Source organism: Heterodontus francisci, chromosome 12, assembly GCF_036365525.1.
Source record: "Heterodontus francisci isolate sHetFra1 chromosome 12, sHetFra1.hap1, whole genome shotgun sequence".
NCBI lineage: Eukaryota > Metazoa > Chordata > Chondrichthyes > Heterodontiformes > Heterodontidae > Heterodontus > Heterodontus francisci.
Window position 1 is genome coordinate 104638364 of NC_090382.1, and position 22301 is coordinate 104660664.

The 22301-nt window shown below is 45.3% G+C and overlaps 1 protein-coding gene across 1 annotated transcript in view; it reads left to right on the top strand.

Annotated features, from left to right (window-relative positions):
* hdac3 (histone deacetylase 3) overlaps window positions 1-18207 on the top strand; it is a 41876-nt gene extending 23669 nt beyond the window's left edge. Inside the window, exons 9-15 of the mRNA XM_068044004.1 lie at window positions 2002-2075; window positions 4315-4379; window positions 8508-8597; window positions 13077-13135; window positions 14142-14221; window positions 15776-15933; window positions 16497-18207. Of these exons, the coding sequence (XP_067900105.1) occupies window positions 2002-2075; window positions 4315-4379; window positions 8508-8597; window positions 13077-13135; window positions 14142-14221; window positions 15776-15933; window positions 16497-16566 (596 nt within the window). The 3' untranslated portion in view covers window positions 16567-18207. The remainder of the gene's footprint in view (window positions 1-2001; window positions 2076-4314; window positions 4380-8507; window positions 8598-13076; window positions 13136-14141; window positions 14222-15775; window positions 15934-16496) is intronic.
* The last annotated feature ends 4094 nt before the right edge of the window (window positions 18208-22301 follow it).

Here is a 22301-nt window from a genome sequence, read left to right on the forward strand (position 1 = left end):
TTTTTGGAAATATTCAGATGCAACATTTTGAGTGTCAATTGATCATAATTACTTGACGAGACTGAAGACACAGCTTTTTATTGTATCCCCCTGAAAGAGCTAGGGGGAGAAGGGGAGCAGCGAGGGGCTGCGGAGTGGTGGTTCTGTTTTCCAACATCCAGGAAAATCCGAAATCTGGCACGGTCTCGGTCCCAAGGGTGCCGGATTTTGGACATCCGACCTGTATAACTGGGCCACAGAACAGGAGGTCACCAGCTCAAGGGCATCAGGCAAGTTGGGAGCCTATGTTGCGAACTATTGCTTCATACACATGGTGATCAACAGCTGGAACATGATGTCGCAGTGTGGGATTCATTTTTAAAAACAACAGATTTAAAACAAATGGCAAAGAAATCAGAGGGGAGATGAGAATTTTTTTTGCGCAGAGTGTGTTGTGAACTGGAATACGCTGCCTGAAGAGTGGTGGAAGCAGGTTCAATTGTAACTTTCAAAAGGGAATTGGATAAATATGCAAAAGAAAATTTGCAGGGCTATGGGGAAAGAGCATGGTCGTGGGACTAATTGAATAGGTCTTTCAGAGGGTTGCCACGTGCCATTCAGCCTTCCTTCTATGCTGTATCATTCTGTGAAACAGTTGGATGCTATAATGGGGAGATGGTGGGGTTAGTATTCTGAAAGAGTGAGATCAAATAGGCTGGAAGGCAGCTTTCACCCCAGTCAGTCTTTTTGAGGAAATGCCCTGCAAGGAAAGACTGCATAACAATAGGGAAGCATTGTTAAAGATAAATGTCGTACAAGGTAGTCATTTGGGTTTTGATACAGTCAGGGTCCTCTCTGCTGGCTGACAACATTTGATCTCTGCTGAAAGCAGTTGCGTGTTCTTCCATGAGGGCCCCATTCTGTTTCTGGTCTCAGCTGGGCTAGTGAATAGGCAGCTTCTCACTCGAGAAGGCAATCTGAACTCGTGTTGTATCCTTGTTACTCCCTCTCCGAATTCACTTTTGCATGCCTAGATGTTGGCACATGTTGCATTTACATTCAGGTTACTTTGAATATCGACTTTTGAATTATCAAAGGGGCAACAAGGATGTAATCACCCCAAAGGGGCTCATAGTCAAACCCACCAATTGGGTCCAATTGGTCTAATAGAACTGTGTATCCAGGACATACTGGGTAGGGTTGCACTGTTAGTGTGTTACTCCACAAATCAAAAGGGTTTGTAAATATTGAATGTTAGGTGTCACAGATTTATTGAGTGTACAGTACTTAAACATGCATATAAAAGCAGCACTTACAACAAAACCTGGCGTGTTTAGTTGGGGACTAAAGCACTTCTAAACTCCAGCGGATACAGTTCCAAGCACTGTATCTTAGGTCTTCATGAATCCTAAAGTATCTGTTCCAACACCCACTTTTTCTATCTTTTCCTCACCCCTGCTGCATGACAGTGCACATGGTCCTGCATTGTATAATACAGCTCAAAATCAGGTGAACTTGAATGAGATTGTCATTTGATTTTAACAAGTATTTTTTCCATTGACCAGGACAACTCCCCAACTTTGTGATCTCATTGCTAGATTGCCTCTTGTTACTATTTTACCAAGTGAGACTTCTAATTATATGTCTGTACCATTCCATACTAAGCTTTTGCTTCTAAAAAAGATGATGCAATTGCAGATATTTCTGTCTGCAGAACTTAACAACTGATTAAAGCTCTCAGATGACATACTGGAACGTCTTTTAATTAGGTACTAAACTGACCATTATCAACAGCTCAGTGCTCAATGTGTATCTAAGTTGGCTCGCACTTATTCACTTAACAGACAAAGGCTCAAGGTTACTATCACTACCATGTAATGAAAAATCAACGGTGATCTCACATGAGCAGACTCAGGATGCTAGTATTTCAGAACATGTTTGAATGCTCCTGTTTTAGTAGCAGGGCAGTGGGAATGGTCTAGTCTTCTAACTTTGAAGATGCCTTTTTCCTTTGGGTTTCAGGCTACAGACTCCTGTTCCAGCCAGTTATCAAACAGGTTGTGGATTTCTACCAGCCCACGTGTATAGTGCTGCAAGTAAGTTAACTTTTTTATTCTTGTTTGCTGCTTCATCATCCTCTCCCACTGGCTTTCTCAGAAGTGCAGCAGTCAGTTGGACAGGAAAAGATGGAAATAGTATTTGTATTTGAGCTGCTTTTTTCACCATTCTTCATTGCTGGTTCATGGGTTGAAAGCTGCGTGTAGTCAGCTGGATAGTGCTGTTGTATAGTAATGGTGGAGTGACACTGTTAGGTTTATAAAAGGGCTGCAGGAACAAAGAGACCTGGAGTGTATGTAGACAAATCTTTGAAGATGGCAGGACAAGTTGAGAAGAAAAAGCAAACGGTAGCCTGGGCTTTTATAAATAGAGGCATAGAGTATAAAAGCAAGGAGGTTACGCTCAACCTTTATAAAGCACTAGCTAGGCCTCAGCTGGAGTATTGTGGTTTCTGGGTGCCTCACTTTAGGAAGGATGTCAAGGCCTTGGAGAGGTTACAGAGAGGATTTAGTAGAACAGTACCAGTGATGAGGGACTTCAGTTATTTGCGGAGACTGGAGAAGCTGGGCTTTTTCTCCTTAGAGCAGAGAAGGTTGGGGTGAGATTTGATAGAGTTGTTCAAAGTTACGAGGGTTTTGATAGAGTAAATAAGTAGAAACTGTTTCATTAGGCAGGAGGGCCAGTAACTAGAAGACACAGATTTAATGAGTAGAATCAAGTATAGTCCTGGGCTGTATGGCTCTGTGCCACATTGGGTGGTGCCTTTGTCCAGTGAGTTGGGGACTCGAGCGGTTTTGATTTGTTTGCTGAGACTGCCTATTTCCACCTCCGTAACATCACCCGACTCCGCCCCGGCTCCGCTTATTTGACACAAAACTAGGTGGGAATGTAAGTTGTAAGGAGGATGCAAGGAGGCTTCAAGGGGGTTTGGACAGGTTAAGTGAATGGGCAAGAACATAATGTGAATAAATGTGAGGTGATCTTTTGGTAGGAAAAAAAAGGTAGAGTATTTCTTAAATGGTGAGAGATTGGGAAGTGTTGATGTCCAAAGGGACCTGGGTGTCCTTGTTCATGAGTCACTAAAAGCCAGAATGCAGGTACAGCAAGCAATTAGGAAGGCAATTTTTTTTTTAATTCATTCATGGGATGTGGGCGTCTCTGGCCAGGCCAGCATTTATTGCCCATCCCTAACTGCCCTTGAGAAGGTGGTGGTGAGCTGCCTTCTTGAACAGCTGCAGTCCATGTGGGGTAGGTACACCCACAGTACTGTTAAGAAGGGAGTTCCAGGATTTTGACCTGGAACAGTGAAGGACATTGAAGGAACGGTGATACAGTTCCAAGTCAGGGTGGTGTGTGACTTGGAGGGGAACTTGCAGGTGGTGGTGTTCCCATGCATTTGCTTCCCTTGTCCTTCTAGTTGGTAGAAGTCGCGGGTTTGGAAGGTGCTGTCAAGTGGTATGTTGGCCTTCATTGCAAGGGGATTTGAGTACAGGAGTAAAGATGTGTTGCTTCAATTGTATAAAGCCTTGGTGAGACCGCACCTGGAGTATTGTGTACAGTTTTGGTCTCATCTAAGGAAGGATATATTTGCCGTAGAGGGAATGCAACGGAGGTCCATCAGTCTAATCCCTGGGATGGCGGGATGTTCTTATGAGGAGAGATTGCAGAAACCGGGCCTATATTCTCGAGTTTCGAAGAATGGGAGGTGATCTAATTGAAATTTACAAAATTCTTTACAGGGCATGACAGGGTAGATGTAGATAGAATGTTTCCTGTGGCTGGTGAATTTAGAACCAGGGCACACAGAATAATGGGCATGTGATTTAAGACTGAGATGAGGAGGAATTTCTTCACTCGAGGTGGTGAAACTTTGCAATTCTCTACCCCAGACGGCTGTGGAAGCTCAGTTATTGAGCCTGTTCAAGACTGATTTCGATACATTTCTGGATACGAATGACATCAAGGGATATGGGGATAGAGGAGAAAAATGGCATCGAGGTAGATGATCAGCCATGATCTGTTTGAATGGCAGAGTAGGCTCGATGGGCCAAATGGCCAACTCCTATTTCCTACTTCTCTTTCCTCCTTTGTCACTTGCTGAAACCTACTTCATCTGCCCTGATTTCTCCTTAATGTGGCTCGGTGTCAAATTTTGTTTGATAACATCTCTGTGATGTGCCTTGAGACTGTTTTGCTATGTTAAAACTGCCATATATACGCAAGTTATTCTTGCTGCTGCTGCACATGACTGTCTGACGTTTTGTTTATTTATTCCAGTGTGGTGCGGATTCTCTCGGCTGTGATCGTCTTGGTTGCTTCAATCTCAGTATAAAAGGACACGGGTAACAAACCTTTCTTGCATAGTGAAGGGACTTTTCTTAGCCTGGCCTGACATGGCAGTGCTATACTGATGACTTTGGACCTGTCTCTGTCATTGGAGGTTTTCCTCGCCTTATGTCTGGGCCTGTTGAAGACTCATTGTTGGATATTGATTATGATGATTAGACAACAGCTCCATTATCATGCAACTACCAGGATTGTAGAAGGTGAGTTAATGTTTCAGGTCAGTGACCCTTCTTCAGAACTAGCAGATATTAGAAATGTGAAAGGTTTTAAGCAAGTAAAGCGGGGGTGGGGCAAGAGATAACAAAGGAGAAGGTGTAGATAGGACAAGGTCACAGAGAATAACCGACCAGAAGGTCATGGAGCAAAGGCATATTGTTAATGGTGTGTTGAAAGACAAATCATTAGTACAGATAGGGTGTTAATGGACTGAAAACTGAACAGCCTCAAGTACTAACATGAAAAAAAAGTGGGTAGGCAAATTGAACAAACTAACATAAAATAAAACAAACACAACAAAAATAAAAAGAGATGAAAGAAAAAGTAATTAAAAATAAAAGTAGAATGGGGGGCGCGTCATGCTCTGAAATTACTGAACTCAATGTTCAGTCTGGCAGGCTGTAGTCTGTCTAATCGGTAAACGAGATGCTGTTCCTCGAGCTTGCGTTGATGTTCATTGGAACACTGCAGCAATCCCAGGACAGAGATTAGAGCAGGGGGGATGTGTTGAAGTGGCAAGCAACCGGAAGCTCGGGTTCCTGCTTTCGGACTGAGCGGAGGTGTTCCGCAAAGCTGGGTGATGGGGTGGAAAGTGAGGACAAGGGAACCCTGTCGCGGTTCTGGGAGGGAGGGGAATGGGGTGAGGGTAGAGGTGCGGAAAATGGACTGGACGCGATTGAGGGCCCTGTCAACCACAGTGGGGGGGAATCCTCAGTTGAGGAAAAAGGAAGACATATCAGAAGCGCTGTCATGGAAGGTAGCATCATCAGAGCAGATGAGTCGGAGACGGAGAAACTGGGAGAATGGAATGGAGTCCTTACAGGAGGCAGGGTATGAAGAAGTGTAGTCTAGGTAGCTGTGGGAGTCAGTGGGCTTATAATGGATATTAGTAGACAGCCTATCCCCAGAGATGGAGACAGAGAAGTCGAGAAAAGGAAGGGAAGTGTCGGAGATGGACCATATAAAAGTGAGGGATGGGTGGAAATTAGAAGCAAAGTTGATAAAGTTTTCTAGTTTGGGGCGGGAGCAGGAAATGGCACCGATAGTCATCAATGTACCGGAAAAAGAGTTGGGGTAGAGGGCCTGAGTAGGACTGGAACAAGGAATGTTCAACATATCCCACAAAAAGACAGGCATAACTAGGACCCATGCAGGTACCCATAGCAACACCTTTTACTTAAAGGAAGTGAGTGGAGTTGAAGGAGAAGTTGTTCAATGTGAGGACAGGTTCAGCCAGGTGGAGGAGGGTGATGGTGGATGGGGACTGGTTGAGCCTCTGTTCAAGGAAGAAGCAGAGAGCCCTCAAACTGTCCTGGTGGGCGATGGAGGTGTAGAGAGATTGGACGTCCATAGTGAAGAGGAGGCAGTTGGGGCCAGGAAACTGGAAATTGTCAAAATGACGTAGGGCGTCAGAAGAGTCATGGATGTAGGTGGGAAGAGACTGTACCAGCGGAGAAAAGATAGAGTCAAGACAGGAAGAAATAAGTTCAGTGGGGCAGGAGCAGGCTGACACAAGGGGTCTGCCAGGACAGTCTTGTTTGTGGATTTTGGGAAGGAGTAGAAGCGGGCTCACTTTCCACCCCATTAGCCTCCAGATCCAAAGGATCATTCTCCGCCATTTCTGTCACCTCCAGCGTGATACCACTACCAAACTCATCTTCCCCTCCCTTCCCCTGTCAGCATTCCGAAGGGATCGCTCCCTCTGCGACACCATAGACCACTCCCCCATTACCCCCACCACCTCATCCCCTTCCCACGGCACCTTACCCTGCAATCGCAGGAGGTGTAATACCTGCTCATTTACCTCCTCTCTCCTCACTATCCAAGGCCCCAAACATTCCTTTCGGGTGAAGCAGCGATTTACTTGTACTTTCAATGTAGTATACTGTATTCGCTGCTCACAATGTGGTCTCCTCTACATTGGGGAGACCAAACGCAGACTGGGTGACCGCTTTGAAGAACACCTCCGCTCAGTCCGAAATCATGACCCCGAGCTTCCGGTTGCTGGCCATTTCAACACTGCCTCCGCTCTCATGCTCACATCTCTGTCCTGGGATTGCTGCAGTGTTCCAGTGAACATCAATGCAAGCTCGAGAAACAGCATCTCATTTACCAATTAGGCACACTAGAGCCTGCCGGACAGAACATTGAGTTCAGTAATTTCAGAGCATGACGGGGCCCCCCATTTTACTTTTATTTTTAGTTTTTCTTTTTTAAAATGTTTTTTTGTGTTTATTTTATTTCATTTCATCTTAGTTTGTTCAGTTTGCCTTCCCCACTTTTTTTTTCGTGTTTGTACTTGTGGCTGTTCAGTTTTCAGTCCATTAACACCCTATCTGTACTAATGCTTTGTCTTTCAACACACCATTAACAATATGCCTTTGCTCCATGACCTTCTGGTCGGTTATTCTCTGTGACCTTGTCCTATCTACAGCTTCTTTGTTATCTCTTGCCCCACCCCTGCTTTACTTGCTTAAAACCTTTCACATTTCTAATATCTGCTAGTTCTGAAGAAGGGTCACTGACCTGAAATGTTAACTCTGCTTCTCTCTCCACAGATGCTGCCAGACCTGCTGAGTATTTCCAGCATTTCTTGTTTTTATTTCAGATTTCCAGCATCCGCAGTATTTTGCTTTTATATTATTGTAGAAGGTGAACTAGGTGGACCTTAGGCTTCTTTCATCTAGCTGTTCCTATGTTCCACTGGTTAGCAGTGTTTAGAAAAAGAAGCATTTCTCACTTCGCTAAGTTATTCTTTCCTGGATGTCGCAGTATTTTGTTACTGCTGTGCACTCTTGCCTGTGCTGCAGATTCCTGGCTCTCATGCCCTGGACGGCAAACTGAAGGGCAAAGGATATGCATTAAAGAAAGATTTGCATTTATATAGCAACTTTTGTGACCTCTGGGGGTTGTAAAGAACTTTACAGCCAATGAAATTCTTTCTGAAGTGTAGTCACTGTTGTGGGAAATGGGACAGCCAATTTGTGCACAGCAGGATTCCACAAACAGCAACATGATGAACTGTTTTAGTGATGTTGCTTGAGGGATGAATATTAGTACCAGGGCAGTCTTACAGCATCCTATATCCAAAAGCCAGCCAGCCTTGTTGGATATAAATTGTTCTGCTTTATAATTGACTTTGCAACCAAGATTGCCTGTTGTTTGGACTCTGGGGGAAACAACTTCCAATTAGCATACTATCTACCTTTCATCTGACTTCAGATTCACAACCCAGTGTGAGCTTGTCTTGTGAAACTAACCTTTCTTTAAGCAAGCTGTACCTCAAAAAAAATTAAAATAACTCGTATCAAGATACTTTGTTTAGATATAATGCTGTTGAGGCTGGGAGGTGATTGAAAATTTCTAAACTGAAGTTGATAGATTTTTGTTGGGTAGTGGTGTTAAGAGTTATGGAACCAAGGTGGCTAGATGGAGTTAAGATGCAGATTAACCACAATCTAATTGAATGGCAGAACAGTGGCGCAGTGGTTAGCACTGCAGCCTCACAGCTCCAGGGACCTGGGTTCGATTCTGGGTACTGCCTGTGCAGAGTTTGCAAGTTCTCCCTGTGACCGCGTGGGTTTTCGCCGGGTGCTCCGGTTTCCTCCCACAGCCAAAGACTTGCAAGTTGATAGGTAAATTGGCAATTGTAAATTGCCCCTTGTGTAGGTAGGTGATAGGGAATATGGGATTACTGCAGGATTAGTATAAATGGGTGGTTGTTGGTCGGCACAGACTCGGTGGGCCGAAGGGCCTGTTTCAGTGCTGTATCTCTAAATAAATAAAATAAACAGGCTCGAGGGGCTGAGTGGTCTCCTTTTGTTCCTATATTCCTAAGAATCATGAAACGGCACTGTCGGAGGACTGAACTTGAGCTTGTGTGGTCTTAATGTGATTTATTGTTGCAGGGACTGTGTAGAGTTTGTGAAAAGCTTCAGCATTCCTCTGCTGGTGTTGGGAGGCGGGGGATACACTGTCCGCAACGTTGCCAGATGCTGGTGAGTGGGTGCTGATGTGAAACTGCAGAATCCAGGGCATTCAGCAGCAAGTGACCATTTTTGGGATGTGACTATTGTGTTCACCAGCAATCTGCATAGGGGCCTCAGCTTTTCACTAAATTAATGACTTGACAGAAGAAATAGAGAGGGTTATGTCTTCAATTTGCTGAGTTAGGAGGCGCATTAACTGGTGGAGTTGGGAGCAGAAAGTTGCAAAGGCACATTGATGGATTAAGTGAGTGGACAAAACTGTGGCAGATGGAGTTCAAAGTGGGGAAATGTGAGGTATAAGAAGGATAGATCAGAGTATATTCTAAGGCTGTGTTGGCTGACAACGCAACCACTAGGTGGTGCTGTACTAGCACAAGCACAAATGCAGCCTGTTCCACTGAAACGTCAGTCTGCGACATTCAGGGAGCTGCCAGGATTAAAGATGGAGCTGCTCAATTTATCACAGAAAAACAACTTCAAACCATGGCAGCACACAATGGACAGCACCTCTGACAGTGCTGCACACCCTCCGTAATTTAGTGAGGTTTCAGTGGCACCCCGCTGTCCAGCCACTCGCTCCCCGCTTCTGACCCCCCCCCCCCCAATCCCAATCCTGCTCTCTGGCCACTCGCTCACCGCTTCTCCCCCATCCTGCTCTCCACCCGCTTACTCACCACTTCCACACCCCCCATCTCTTTCCCCCCCCAGCCCGCACTCCAGCCAGTCAGTGCCCGCACCCCCACTCCATCCCTCCGGACGCTAGCTCTAAGCCATGGGCTGCGCCACTTCCCTCCTCTTGATTGATCGAACATTGGAGCGAGTGGCCAAGAGGAGGGAAGCGGCGCAGCCTGCGGCTTAGAGCTAGTATCTGAGGTGGGCGGGGTGCAAGCTGCCAGAGAGTGCGGTGGGGGGTAGGGGTGGGGGGGCAGCGAGTGGGGAGTGAGGGGCTGAGAGCGTTTTCCTGCGCATGTGCCAGTTAGTCCTGGCAAGGCAAGACATAGGCTGCGCATGCACAGCATCTCAGAGCACAGGAGACCGTTTGCGCATACGTGCTGATCACATCAGCGGGCCATTGCATTGTCAGAAGTCACTTTGATATTCTGAATGACCAGAATGGTAGGAACCTTAGAGGAAGCAGAGATTCAGGGGTCCAGAAATTACTAAAATCTAGTGGACAGATAGAAAAAAAAAGTTTAAATGGCTACTAGAACCTTGGCTATTATCTCAAGAGTGCTGCAATACAAAGGGGTGAAAGTGATGCAGTTTATAATAAAGCTCTGCTGAGACAGACCCCACTTGGAGCAACTGCGTTCAGTCCTGGGCACTGCAGTGCAGATTCATCAGAATGGGGCTGAAAGGGTTAAGTTGTGAGGACAGATTGGATAGACTATTCTTGTATTCCCTCGAACAGAAGATTAAGCAATGATATAATTGAGGTGTTTAAGATGATTAACGGAATTGATAGGGTAGATAGAGAGAAATTATTTCCTGTGATTGGGGGAGTCCAGAACAAAGAGGCAGAACCTTAAAATTAGAACAAAGAACAGTACAGTACAGCACAGGAACAGGCCATTCGGCCCTCCAAGCCTGCGCCGATCTTGATGTCTGTCTGAACTAAAACCTTCTGCACTTCCGAGGTCCGTATCCCTCTATTCCCGTCCTATTCATGTATTTGTCAAGATGCCTCTTGAACGTCGCTATCGTACCTGCTTCCACCACCTCCCCCGGCAGCAAGTTCCAGGCACTCTCCACCCTCTGTGAAAAAGAACTTGCCTCGCACATCTCCTCTAAACTTTGTTCCTCGTACGTTAAACCTATGTCCCCCAGTAACTGACTCTTCCACCCTGGGAAAAAGCTTCTGACTATCCACTCTGTCCATGCCAATCATAACTTTGTAAACCTCTATCATGTCGCCCCTCCACCTCTGTCGTTCCAGTGAAAACAATCCAAGTTTATCCAACCTCTCTTCATAGCTAATGCCCTCCAGACCAGGCAACATCCTGGTAAACCTCTTCTGTACCCTCTCCAAAGCCTCCACATCCTTCTGGTAGTGTGGCGACCAGAATTGCACGCAGTATTCTAAGTGTGGCCTGGCTAAGGTTCTGTACAGCTGCAGCATGACTTGCCAATTTTTATACTCTATGCCCCGACCGATGAAGGCAAGCATGCCGTATGCCTTCTTGACTACCTTATCCACATGTGTTGCCACTTTCAGCGACCTGTGGACCTGTACGCCCAGATCTCTCTGCCTGTCAATACTCCTAAGGGTTCTGCCATTTACTGTATACCTCCCACCTGCATTAGACCTTCCAAAATGCATTACCTCACATTTGTCTGGATTAAACTCCATCTGCCATTTCTCCGCCCAAGTCTCCAACCGATCTATATCCTGCTGTATCCTCTAACAATCCTCATCCCTATCCGCAACTCCACCAAACTTTGTGTCGTCCGCAAACTTACTAATCAGACCAGCTACATTTTCCTGCAAATCATTTATATATACTACAAACAGCAAAGGTCCCAGCACTGATCCCTGCAGAACACCACTAGTCACAGCCCTCCATTCAGAAAAGCACCCTTCCACTGCTACCCTCTGTCTTCTATGACAGAGCCAGTTCTGTATCCATCTTGCCAGCTCCCCTCTGATCCTGTGTGACTTCACCTTTTGTATCAGTCTGCCATGAGGGACCTTGCCAAAGGCTTTACTGAAGTCCATATCGACAACATCCACTGTCCTTCCTTCATAGAGCCAGGCCATTCAGGGGTGATATCAGGAAGCACTTCTTCTGACAAACAGTCATGGAAATCTGGAACACTCTCCCCCAAAATGCTGTTGAGGCTGCGAATCAATTGGAAATTTCAAAACTGGGATTGATAGGTTTTTGTTGGCTAAGGGTATTAAGGGTTATGGAACCCAGGTGAGTAGATGGAGTTAAGATACAGATCAGCCATGATCTAATTGAATGGCAGAAGAGCCTGGTGAGGTTGAATGGCCTCCTCCTGTTCCTATACCGTGAAGAATGGTTAAAAGAAAGACTTGAATTTACATAAGCCCCTCTCGTGGCTTTGGGATGTCCCAAAGTGCTGTACAGACAATGAAGTAATTTTTGAAGTGTAGGCCTTTATAGCCACTCCAGGCGCTGCTCCACACACCACTGACCACCTCTAGGCGCTTACCCATTGTCTCTCGAGATAAGGAGGCCAAAGAAGAAGAGTCACTGTTATAATGTAGGAAACATGGCTGCAAGATCTCACAAACTGAATGTGATAATACCAGATAATTTTAGTATGTTTGTTGAGGGATAAATATTGACGCCAGGGATAACTTCCCTGCTGTTGTTTGAAATAGCCCCCTGGGATCTTTTACATCCACCTGAGAGGGCAGACGGGGCCTCGATGTAACATCTCATTCAAAGGACGACACCTCTGAAAGTGTAGCATTTCCTCAGTACTGCACTGGGAGTATCAGCCTGGACTTTTTTGTGCTCAAGTCTCTGGAGGGAGTTTTGAACCCACGGCTGTCTGACTCAGAGGTGAAAGTGCCACCCACTGAGCCACAGCTGGCACCTAAAACTGATTCAGTTGATGCCACAGGACTGTTTTTGCTTTGACTGTGCAGCTCAGTGTCAGGTATTGCAACATTTTCCAAGTCAATTTGCTATCTTCAAGCAAACAAACTATAAATACATGAATGTAACATTCAAATTAAGCATTTCTGTTCACATAAGACTATACTTTAATGCATGTGTGTACCATGTTGCTGTCACCTGGCAGCAGAAGATACGTAAGTTCCCCTGAAGGTTGAAGCAGGTGAAGTAGTGTGTCACTGAGTCAGGCAGAGTAGAATGTGTTCAGCCCGATCGCCAGTCTCTGATCAGTGCCTTAGAGAGGGTACGGAGGAGACTTGAGCAGCGAATTGTTGTACTGTCTGAAATGTAGGTGGAAGTAGATGCAATGGTAACTTTCAGAAGTGGATAAATACTTGAAAAGTTTACTGGGCTATGGGGAAAGAGCAGATGGAGTGGGAATAATTGCATAATTCTTTCAAAGGCACAGGCACGATGGGCCAAATGGCCACCTCCTGTGTTGCAAGATTCTATGAGCTTTAGGGCTGCTACAGTTGATGTCAGTATCGAGTGGAAATCAGCCAGGCTGTCTGTTCTAGGTCACTGCGCAGTACCTCCTGCTGAAAATGTGTATGTGTGAGCATAAGCTGTGGGACAGGATATGATGAGGCCTCCACCTCATGGTGGAATAGCCCATTGGCATATGCTGTTGACTTGACACATTTGGTTAAGGTACCAGAAGGCAGCCAGTGCCTGCAGATCTGTGCATTAGCATGGAGTTGGTGCCTTCAGGAGAAGACGGGGGAAACTGAGCTAAAAAACGGAGTTTCATTGGATTGTGCGTTTGAGCTAATGGGTGCAGGTGAGGTTATGAGCCAGAGGCAAATTGGAATCCAATTTACTGTTTTAACATCTCTCATAGGGCTTTCGAAACTTCGTTGCTTGTTGATGAAGAGATAAGTGATGAGCTGCCTTATAACGGTGAGTTAATTTTCAAACTGTATCTGTGGGACTTGGCTCACTGAAAGGAACAATATTGTTTCCTCCGTGCAACTAAAATCAGTGTGTTAATGGAACGGTTATGGCATCCCAGAGGTCATGAACTCAAATTCCACTGCGACAAATTGTGAATTTGAATTCAGCAGTAAAACAGGATCACAAAGGCTGCTAGATTGTGTAAAAAAAAAATAGCTGCATTACCAATGATTCTCCTCCGCCCAAGGCAGCGAGTGAGTCCTTCCCCCTCCCCACCCCTGAACTGAGCTGCCTCGGAGTGCCCCTTCTATCTGGACTGATAGCTCCAGCCCCATCTTATATGGCTGATTCTTCAATGCCCTCTGTAGCAAGCCAGTGTTGCAACAACAATCCAGAAGGCAGGGCCATCACTTTCCGGAGCAAGAAGGGATGGACAAAACTGCAGCAGTGCCCACCTCCCCAGAACCGAATTAAAAACAGTGTGCCCACCTTGGCCGAACCATAAATTCATGATTTATATAAGAATTAGGTGGATCTTGTTCAAGAGGGCTATCAAACTGATTCTGTACATTTATTGTAACCTTTTGTGCTTTCATCCACCAGTTTCGCTCACTCATTGTAAACTGTTGTCCTTTTATTCACCAGTTTGGCTCATTAGTTTTTGTCACTTATTAGTGAAATGCTGAGTTTTACCTCCTAATTCTGGTGTATAACCCACCTGCATGTGTCTATTGAGCCAGGAGTGTGGTTCAGCAATGCAGGTGCCTGTTCAGTACTTATTATAATGGCGGAAGGCATTTTAGGTTAGTGACAGTTATGAGTCAATGCAAACCTAGTATTGGATGAGGTAGAGCCATGTTTCTTTTTCACTGTTCCCATATTTGGAGGTCTGTTCATTGTGTAGGGCTGATGGGGTATTTGTTTTCAGCATTAAGCCAGGAGACAGAATGTAATTACACCATACTATGTCTGCTCACTGGCATTAATTCAAGAATGCCCTCATTTCTCTCAGAATACTTCGAGTACTTTGCTCCAGATTTCACACTTCACCCAGATGTCAGCACCAGGATTGAAAACCAGAACACCAGGCAGGTAAGTCATGGGCCCTGTCAACATAAACAATACTTTGTATTTCTAAATCTTTTCATCCCTAATAACTGGTGTTTGGTGCTTTTATTCGATGCATTTTATGTTTGATGAGCTGAGGGACGTTGTGCTGTAGAATTCAGGTACCCAGTGTCATCACCAACACTCCCAGGGCAGGTACAGCACGGGATAGATACAGAGTTAAGCTCCCTCTGCACCAGGGTTGTCCAACCTTTTCGCAAGGGGACCACATTACAATTTTTGCCTAACATGGAGGGCCGGTGAGATAATTTCGGAAAGATAAAGGCATTAAACATTTATCTTACCATTAATCAAAACAGCAACAAATGTACACTTTTGTGAAGAAGCTTTAAATGAGAAGATTAATTTACTGACTTCCTTTTTCTTCACTATGTTGGACACTGATTTAGTGAGATACATGGCATTCTTCTGCTTGCACAAAGTCGATGTTTGCCCGCACACTTGCAGCGATGCGGAGCCTTCTCTCTCTCTGTGCCTCTGTCCTCTTTCTCTCACTGCCCGCTTTCTCTCACTGCCCGCTTTCTCTCACTGCCCGCTTTCTCTCACTGCCCGCTTTCTCTCACTGCCCGCTTTCTCTCACTGCCCGCTTTCTCTCACTGCCCGCTTTCTCTCACTGCCCGCTTTCTCTCACTGCCCGCTTTCTCTCACTGCCCGCTTTCTCTCACTGCCCGCTTTCTCTCACTGCCCGCTTTCTCTCACTGCCCGCTTTCTCTCACTGCCCGCTTTCTCTCACTGCCCGCTTTCTCTCACTGCCCGCTTTCTCTCACTGCCCGCTTTCTCTCACTGCCCGCTTTCTCTCACTGCCCGCTTTCTCTCACTGCCCGCTTTCTCTCACTGCCCGCTTTCTCTCACTGCCCGCTTTCTCTCACTGCCCGCTTTCTCTCACTGCCCGCTTTCTCTCACTGCCCGCTTTCTCTCACTGCCCGCTTTCTCTCACTGCCCGCTTTCTCTCACTGCCCGCTTTCTCTCACTGCCCGCTTTCTCTCACTGCCCCCTTTCTCTCACTGCCCCCTTTCTCTCACTGCCCCCTTTCTCTCACTGCCCCCTTTCTCTCACTGCCCCCTTTCTCTCTCTGCCCCCTTTCTCTCTCTGCCCCCTTTCTCTCTCTGCCCCCTTTCTCTCTCTGCCCCCTTTCTCTCTCTGCCCCCTTTCTCTCTCTGCCCCCTTTCTCTCTCTGCCCCCTTTCTCTCTCTGCCCCCTTTCTCTCTCTGCCCCCTTTCTCTCTCTGCCCCCTTTCTCTCTCTGCCCCCTTTCTCTCTCTGCCCCCTTTCTCTCGCTGCCCCCTTTCTCTCGCTGCCCCCCCCCCCCGTTCTCTCCCCACCCCCTATCTCTAAAGAGAACACTCTTTCGCAGAGAGAAAGGGCACAGGAGTGATGGGCCAAATGGTGAACAGACACAGGGCTGAGGGCTGGACGCTGGGCAGAATGGCGACCGGGCAGGGAGCAGGCGGCTGACCGGAATGTCCTCCTCTTGAGCTATGTGATTCTGATGTAAGGTTTTCCTGGGTTCCTGTTTTAGTACCTGGATCAGATCAGGCAAACGATCTTTGAGAACCTGAAGATGTTGAACCATGCTCCCAGTGTCCAGATCCATGATGTCCCATCAGATTTACTGAGCTACGAGCGGACAGACGAGCCTGACCCTGAGGAACGTGGGTCAGAAGACAACTATAGTAGGTATGTCATGCAGTGACAGAGTTTAGCACATCTGCACCCTCAAGGTGGCCGATTATCCAAATCTAACTGAGTATGTTGTTCAGTGTGGCAAAGGGTTCAGGTCCTATGGTACTCCGTTAAAGATCAGGAACTTAGGACAATGAAGAGTATTCAGGGAGAACTGTCTCACCCAACGAGTAAGCTGTGGAGTAAGGATCCTGGGAAGAATGCTTAACCCATTATAGAATAGAATCATAACAGCACGGGAGGTGGCCATTTGCGCCTGTGCTGGCTCTTTGGTAGTCCTACTCCCCCTGCTGTTTCCTCATAGCCCAGTAATTTTTTTTCCCCTTCAAGAATATATCCAATTGTCTTTTGAAAGTTATTGAATCTGCTTCCACTCCCTTTTTAGGCAGCACATTCTACATCATAACTATTATATATATTTATATTTTATATACTGTTTGTGTGTATGGCGTTTGTATTTATATATTATATATAGTATTTGTATATATGGTGTAAATTGGAGTGAAGGAAAAATTAATAATTTCTGTCCCCAAACGAATTCCTGTTCCCTCCCCTAGGCCTGAAGCTGGGAATGAATTTTATGACGGTGACCACGATAATGACAAGGAGAGTGATGTGGAAATATGAGGATGAGACTGGCCATCCTATATTGCAGCAGCCTCTCGGGACTGACAGGCACAGCACCGCACTGGTGGACAGATCTACCGTAAAACCACATGGACTGGTATCGGGTCTCCAGAGCTGTGCAGGGGGCTAGAGGACAAGGATCGCCCACCCCCTTACCTCCCCACCAGGTGAAGTCGATCCTGAGTATGGCTTGTGGGCCAGGGACGGTGTCTGTCCGTAAAACGCAAGAAGCAATTCCTCAGCTCCAGAATCGATTCCTTTTGTGTTTTGGTTGGCGAAAAAAATTAAGACGTGATAATCTGAATGAGGTTCCTTCGCTTTAACCGGGGCGAGAGATTTGTTGTTGGTCGGAGTCACTCAGTGGGCAGCTGTGGCACGTGGGCAGCAAGTTGCTCTATGTAGCACTCAGCTGCATCTTTTTAGTGCCTTTTAATAAAACATCGCTTCATACCAGACACCGAAACATCGTCGGGGTCGGAGAGATGAGCAAAGGCGCAATACATGCCGAAGCTGGTGGGATGTTTAACCACCACTGAACCCGTTGTCCTTCTGATAACCAGTAAGTTGTGGAGACTTACAGTAGCATGTGACTGGTCGAGCTGTATAGTCACTGCTCCTCCAAGCTGTGGTGTCAGGGTGATTGGACCTCTTCGTACAATACAGAAATAAACAGTCTTTGCCCATTGCTCTGTGGCTGCTTCTGTCACTCCCAGTTCCACGTAGGGGGAAGGGGGGAATAAGTTAATGGGATGTTTTGTCCTTACCATATGTCAAACTATTAATGCTGTTATTTTTCCCTGTAGATTACAACCCTCTTATTTCATAAAAACAAACCAAAAAAGATCTGTTCTTGTGCTGTAGGATATCTGGAATATTGTTAATTGCGCGACTCCTTTCTGCCCCCTCTCTCCTCTCCTGAAGGTATTTGTTCTTACAGCTCCAAATGTACTTGCTGCCCTCCCGCATGTTGCCCAAATCGCCACATCGGAGTTTGTGTTTTTTGTAGTTTACACACCCCTCACAAACTGTAACAGTTCACTCACCTGAGCAGGTAGGAAGGGATTGAAATTGCAAAGAAAATAATCAGGATTAACAATGAACAGGAACATTTGTTTTAAAAGGTCTCCAAGCAGAGTCAATACTGCAAAAAGCAATTCTTGTGTTTTGTGGTAATCCTGTAATGGAGCAAAAAGAAAACAACAATTTGCATTTATATAACGCCTTTAATGTAGTGAAACATCCCAAGGTGCTTCACAGGAGCGTTATCTAACAAAATTTGGCACCAGTATACCTCTCAGTATTTGACAAGAATAAACCTGAAATGAAACAGCTTGTTGTGGCTGTCAGTCGTCCCAATGCAATTTACTTGTAATGACTTGTGTTGAAGGACATCACTTGCCAGGAACTGTGATTCCTCCTCCAAGAAGACACCAGCTGATGTCAGTGTTTTATCTGTAAGGAAACTTCCTCACTTGTGCAGTGTTTCAATCTGGTATCCTACAAACTCTGATCAACCTCAAACCTTTCAGCAATGAAAACATTGCCAGCCCTTGCCATTGTATTTACTCCTTGTACATAAAGTTGCTTTTGACTTTTTCAAAAAAAAATGTACATTTTTCATATTAAAATAGTTTGTATATATTTGTGTTTTGTTTAATGTTTGGGAGCTCCGTTTGCCTGAATTATTTTTAGAATTTGCATACGAAAATTAACAGGGGCAGGAAAAGACCCGTTGGTGCATCTGCGATAAATGTGAAGTCCATTTGAACTGTCTGTACAATAGTTCAAAGCTGATTCCGTATTCGTAGCAGTTAGAATTTTTATTAAAACATAAGTGAGAATTAATACATGTAGTGTTTGAGTAGCACTTTACAAGGAACAATTGAGAATTGCGTTACTTCATTGCTCCTTGAGTGGAAGGCATGACCTGTTCCAAGGAGCTACAGTTATACCTCAAAGCAAAATTTCAACAACATTCATCTCATCATGTATCTTCCATAACCCCAATCAATAATGTGTAATAAATGCTAACCTTGTCAGCAATGCTCACATTCCCCGAATGAATTTAAAAAAATAATCATGGGCCATGCACTTGTGTCCAGACCAGAAACTGTCTTGAAACCCCTTATCTTTTTAGCCTTTCCACAAACTTTCCTTGTTTCTGCAGTTAATGGAGGCTTTGACAGTGTCGACCATTCCAGCTGTAAAGAAATCCGAACAAACTTTACTAAATCTCAAAATGTTGAAAAAACTGTAATCTAGCAAACGTGATATTAAACAGCAACCCACCAAGGCTTTAATACTGAAGAGAATCGAAGGGGGATTCTATTCAATTATATCTCAACAAATTACAAAAAGCGCCCAGTGTGTTCACACAGTCAGCTGAGGGAGAATGCTCCAGAACAGCTTCAAGTTTCAATCTCTTTTTCTTTTCTCCGAGCAATAACAATTAGTTTTTGCAATAATAGGAACACTTGTGATTGTACATCATCCTGCAACAGCCAAAAGTCAGACAGTCCAAAAGCAGTGTATGTTGCAGTTATAGCAAAAAGCTTAATGCCTACACCCTGTAAACACCTTCATAATCCTATATTTTTACACATCCAGCCTGTCCCATATTCTTGTAATTTTATTGTTCTTCCCACCACCCTGCTTTCACTTGCTCAAAACCTATTGCATTTCTTGCCTTTGCCAGTTCTGATGAAAGATCATTGACCTGAAACATTAACTCTTGCTTCTTTATCCACAGATGCTGTTTTTTGTTTTTGTTCCACGTCCTTGTGATATCTTGTGTGTATTTGTTTGGATTTTCCGGGGCCATAAATTGAAATGAAGAGATAGAAAGCTGGCAATAAAAGCTAAAAATGCTGGAGAATTGGGCAGACACAAACTGGAGCAATGCTCCTTACTTTAACTTGGACTGTCATTCCAGCCTCTGTCCTAAAATAAAATTAGCTGATTTAATTTCTGCGCTGTTCTAAATCTGAGATTAAAATGCAGCGCCTGTAAGGTTAGTGTTTCGAGTGCTGACTCTTCATCAGAACTGGAGCCTGGAAGATAAAGGCGGAAAAAAAGCCTTGTATTTCTATAAAAGCAAAATACTGCGGATGCTGGAAATCTGAAACAAAAACAAGAAATGCTGGATTCACTCAGCAGGTCTGGCAGCATCTGTGGAAAGAGAAGCAGAGTTAACGTTTCGGGTCAGTGACCCTTCTTCGGAACTGACAAATATTAGAAAAGTCACAGATTATAAACAAGTGAGGTGGGGGTTGGGCAAGAGATAACAAAGGAGAAGGTGCAGATTGGACCAGGCCACATAGCTGACCAAAAGGTCACGGAGCAAAGGCAAACAATATGTTAATGGTGTGTTGAAAGACAAAGCATTAGTACAGATTAGGTGTGAATTTCTATGGTGCTTTTCACAGCCTCAGGAGATCCCAAAGTGCTTCACAGCCAATGAAGTATTTTTGAACTGCACTCTGGAAACCTGGCAGCCAATTTGTGCACAACAAGCTCCCACAAACAGCAAAGAAATAAATGGCCAGTTCATCTGTTCTAGTGATGAGTTGAGAGATAAATATTGGCCAGGGCACCAGAGAGCATGCCCCTGTTCCTCTTCAACTATTGGCCACATGATTTTTTTTACATCCAGCTCAGAGGGTAGAGATGGGGCCTTGGTTTAACATTTCATCCAAAAGGCAGCACCTCAGACAGTGCAGCACTTGCACTGGGAGTGTCAGTCTGGATGGGGCTTAAGTCTCTGGAGTGGGTCTTGAACCTGCAACCTTCAGATTCAGAGGTGAGTGCTACCAACTGAGCCATAGTAGGGGCTTATTGAGAGTCTACACCCCAAACACTAATCCATTTTGTTTCTTACAGGTACTGAGGGTCCTGTTGTGTCTTTCTTAGAATCGTACAGCACAGAATGAGGCCAATTGGTCTATTGCGTCTGTGCCAGATTTTTGGTAGAGCTATCCAATTAATCCCACTTCCTGGCTCTTGCCCCATAGCCCTGCAAATTTCTCCCCTTCAAGTGTTTATCCAATTCCCTCTTGAAAGTTACTATTGAATCTGCTTCCATCACCCTTTAAAGTTGCGCATTCAGGATCACAACAAATTCCTGTGTAAGAAAATTTTCATCTCCCCTCTGAATCTTTTGCCAATTGCCTTAAATCCATGTCCTCTGGTTACTAATCTTCCTGCCACTGGAAACAGTTTCTCCTTATTTAGAACATAGAACATAGAACATACAGCACAGAACAGGCCCTTCGGCCCACAATGTTGTGCCGATCCTTTGTCCTCTGTCAAGGACAATTTAATCTATACCCCATCATTCTCCTTTATCCATATACCTATCCAAAAGCCTTATACTGTGTCAGAACACCATGATTTTGCACATATCTTCAATCTCCTCCTTTGTCTTGGTGTTTTACAGTGGATCGAGGCTGTCTTTAAGTAACACTGCTTCAGTGTTGTACAGTATTTGGGATATTCTAATGAGAATGGATACTATAATAGGATCTTCATTCTCGAGATGTGGGCGTCGATGATAAAGTCAGCATTTACTGCCCATCACAAATTACCCTGGGAAGATGCCACCGGTAGTGAGTTTGATATAAATTGAGTGTTTTGCTGTGCCACTTCAGAGGGCAGTTAAGAACCAACCCATGTTTGTGTGGGACTGGAGTTGCATATAGGCCCAGACTGAGACAGGATGGCAGATTTCCATCCCTAAAGGACATTTGTGAACCACTTAAGTTTTTAATGACAATATAACAATTTCATGATCACTGTTACCGATCCAGATTTTTCAAAAGTGTCAAACTGCCCGTGGTGGGCTTTGAACTTCCGTTCTCTATTATTAGTCCAGAAACAGAGATCACACACCTGCCATGCCCAGTGAATAAAGGTGCAGCATTGTGTCCAACATGTACGTAATACGATGGTCCCAGACTAAATTCTCTCAATGCTGTCAGCTGCTTTCAGTCGGGTTGGGAGCAAAGCCTGGTTACCCGACCAAACCCAACTACATGTGTCGGGGTCGGGTCTATATTCTGTGTCCAGCATTCGGGGTCTGGAAGGGCTGGACTGTACTGTTTTGTATTGTTTTATTTTTAATCTACGTTTTGATGTGGTTTTTTTTCTGTTTCAAAAACATGTTTGGTATTTTCGGGTCGGGCATGAAAAAAAATTAAAGGACTCGGGCTCCAGTCGGATTCGGTTTGGCTGTGGTCAGGTTGAGCCCGGGTGGGGTTTTAATTTTATGCCCGAGCAGGCCTTTAGTTGGGGGACTTGGAGTGAGCATTGTCAGTGGTGTGTGGAGCAGCGCCTGGAGTAGCTAAAAAGGCCAATTCTAGAGTGACAGGCTCTTCCACAGGTGCTGCAGAAAAATTTCTTTGTCGGGGCTGTTACACAGTTGGCTCTCTCCTTGCGCCTCTGTCTTTTTTCCTGCCAATTGCTAAGTCTCTTCGACTCGCCACACTTTAGCCCCGTCTTTATGGCTGCCCGCCAGCTCTGGCGAACGCTGGCAACTGACTCCCACGACTTGTGAATAATGTCACAGGACTTCATGTCGCGTTTGCAGACGTCTTTAAAGCGGAGACATGGACGGCCGGTGGGTCTGATACCAGTGGCGAGCTCGCTGTACAATGTGTCTTTGGGGATCCTGCCATCTTCCATGTGGCTCACATGGCCAAGCCATCTCATGCGCTGCTGACTCAGTAGTGTGTATAAGC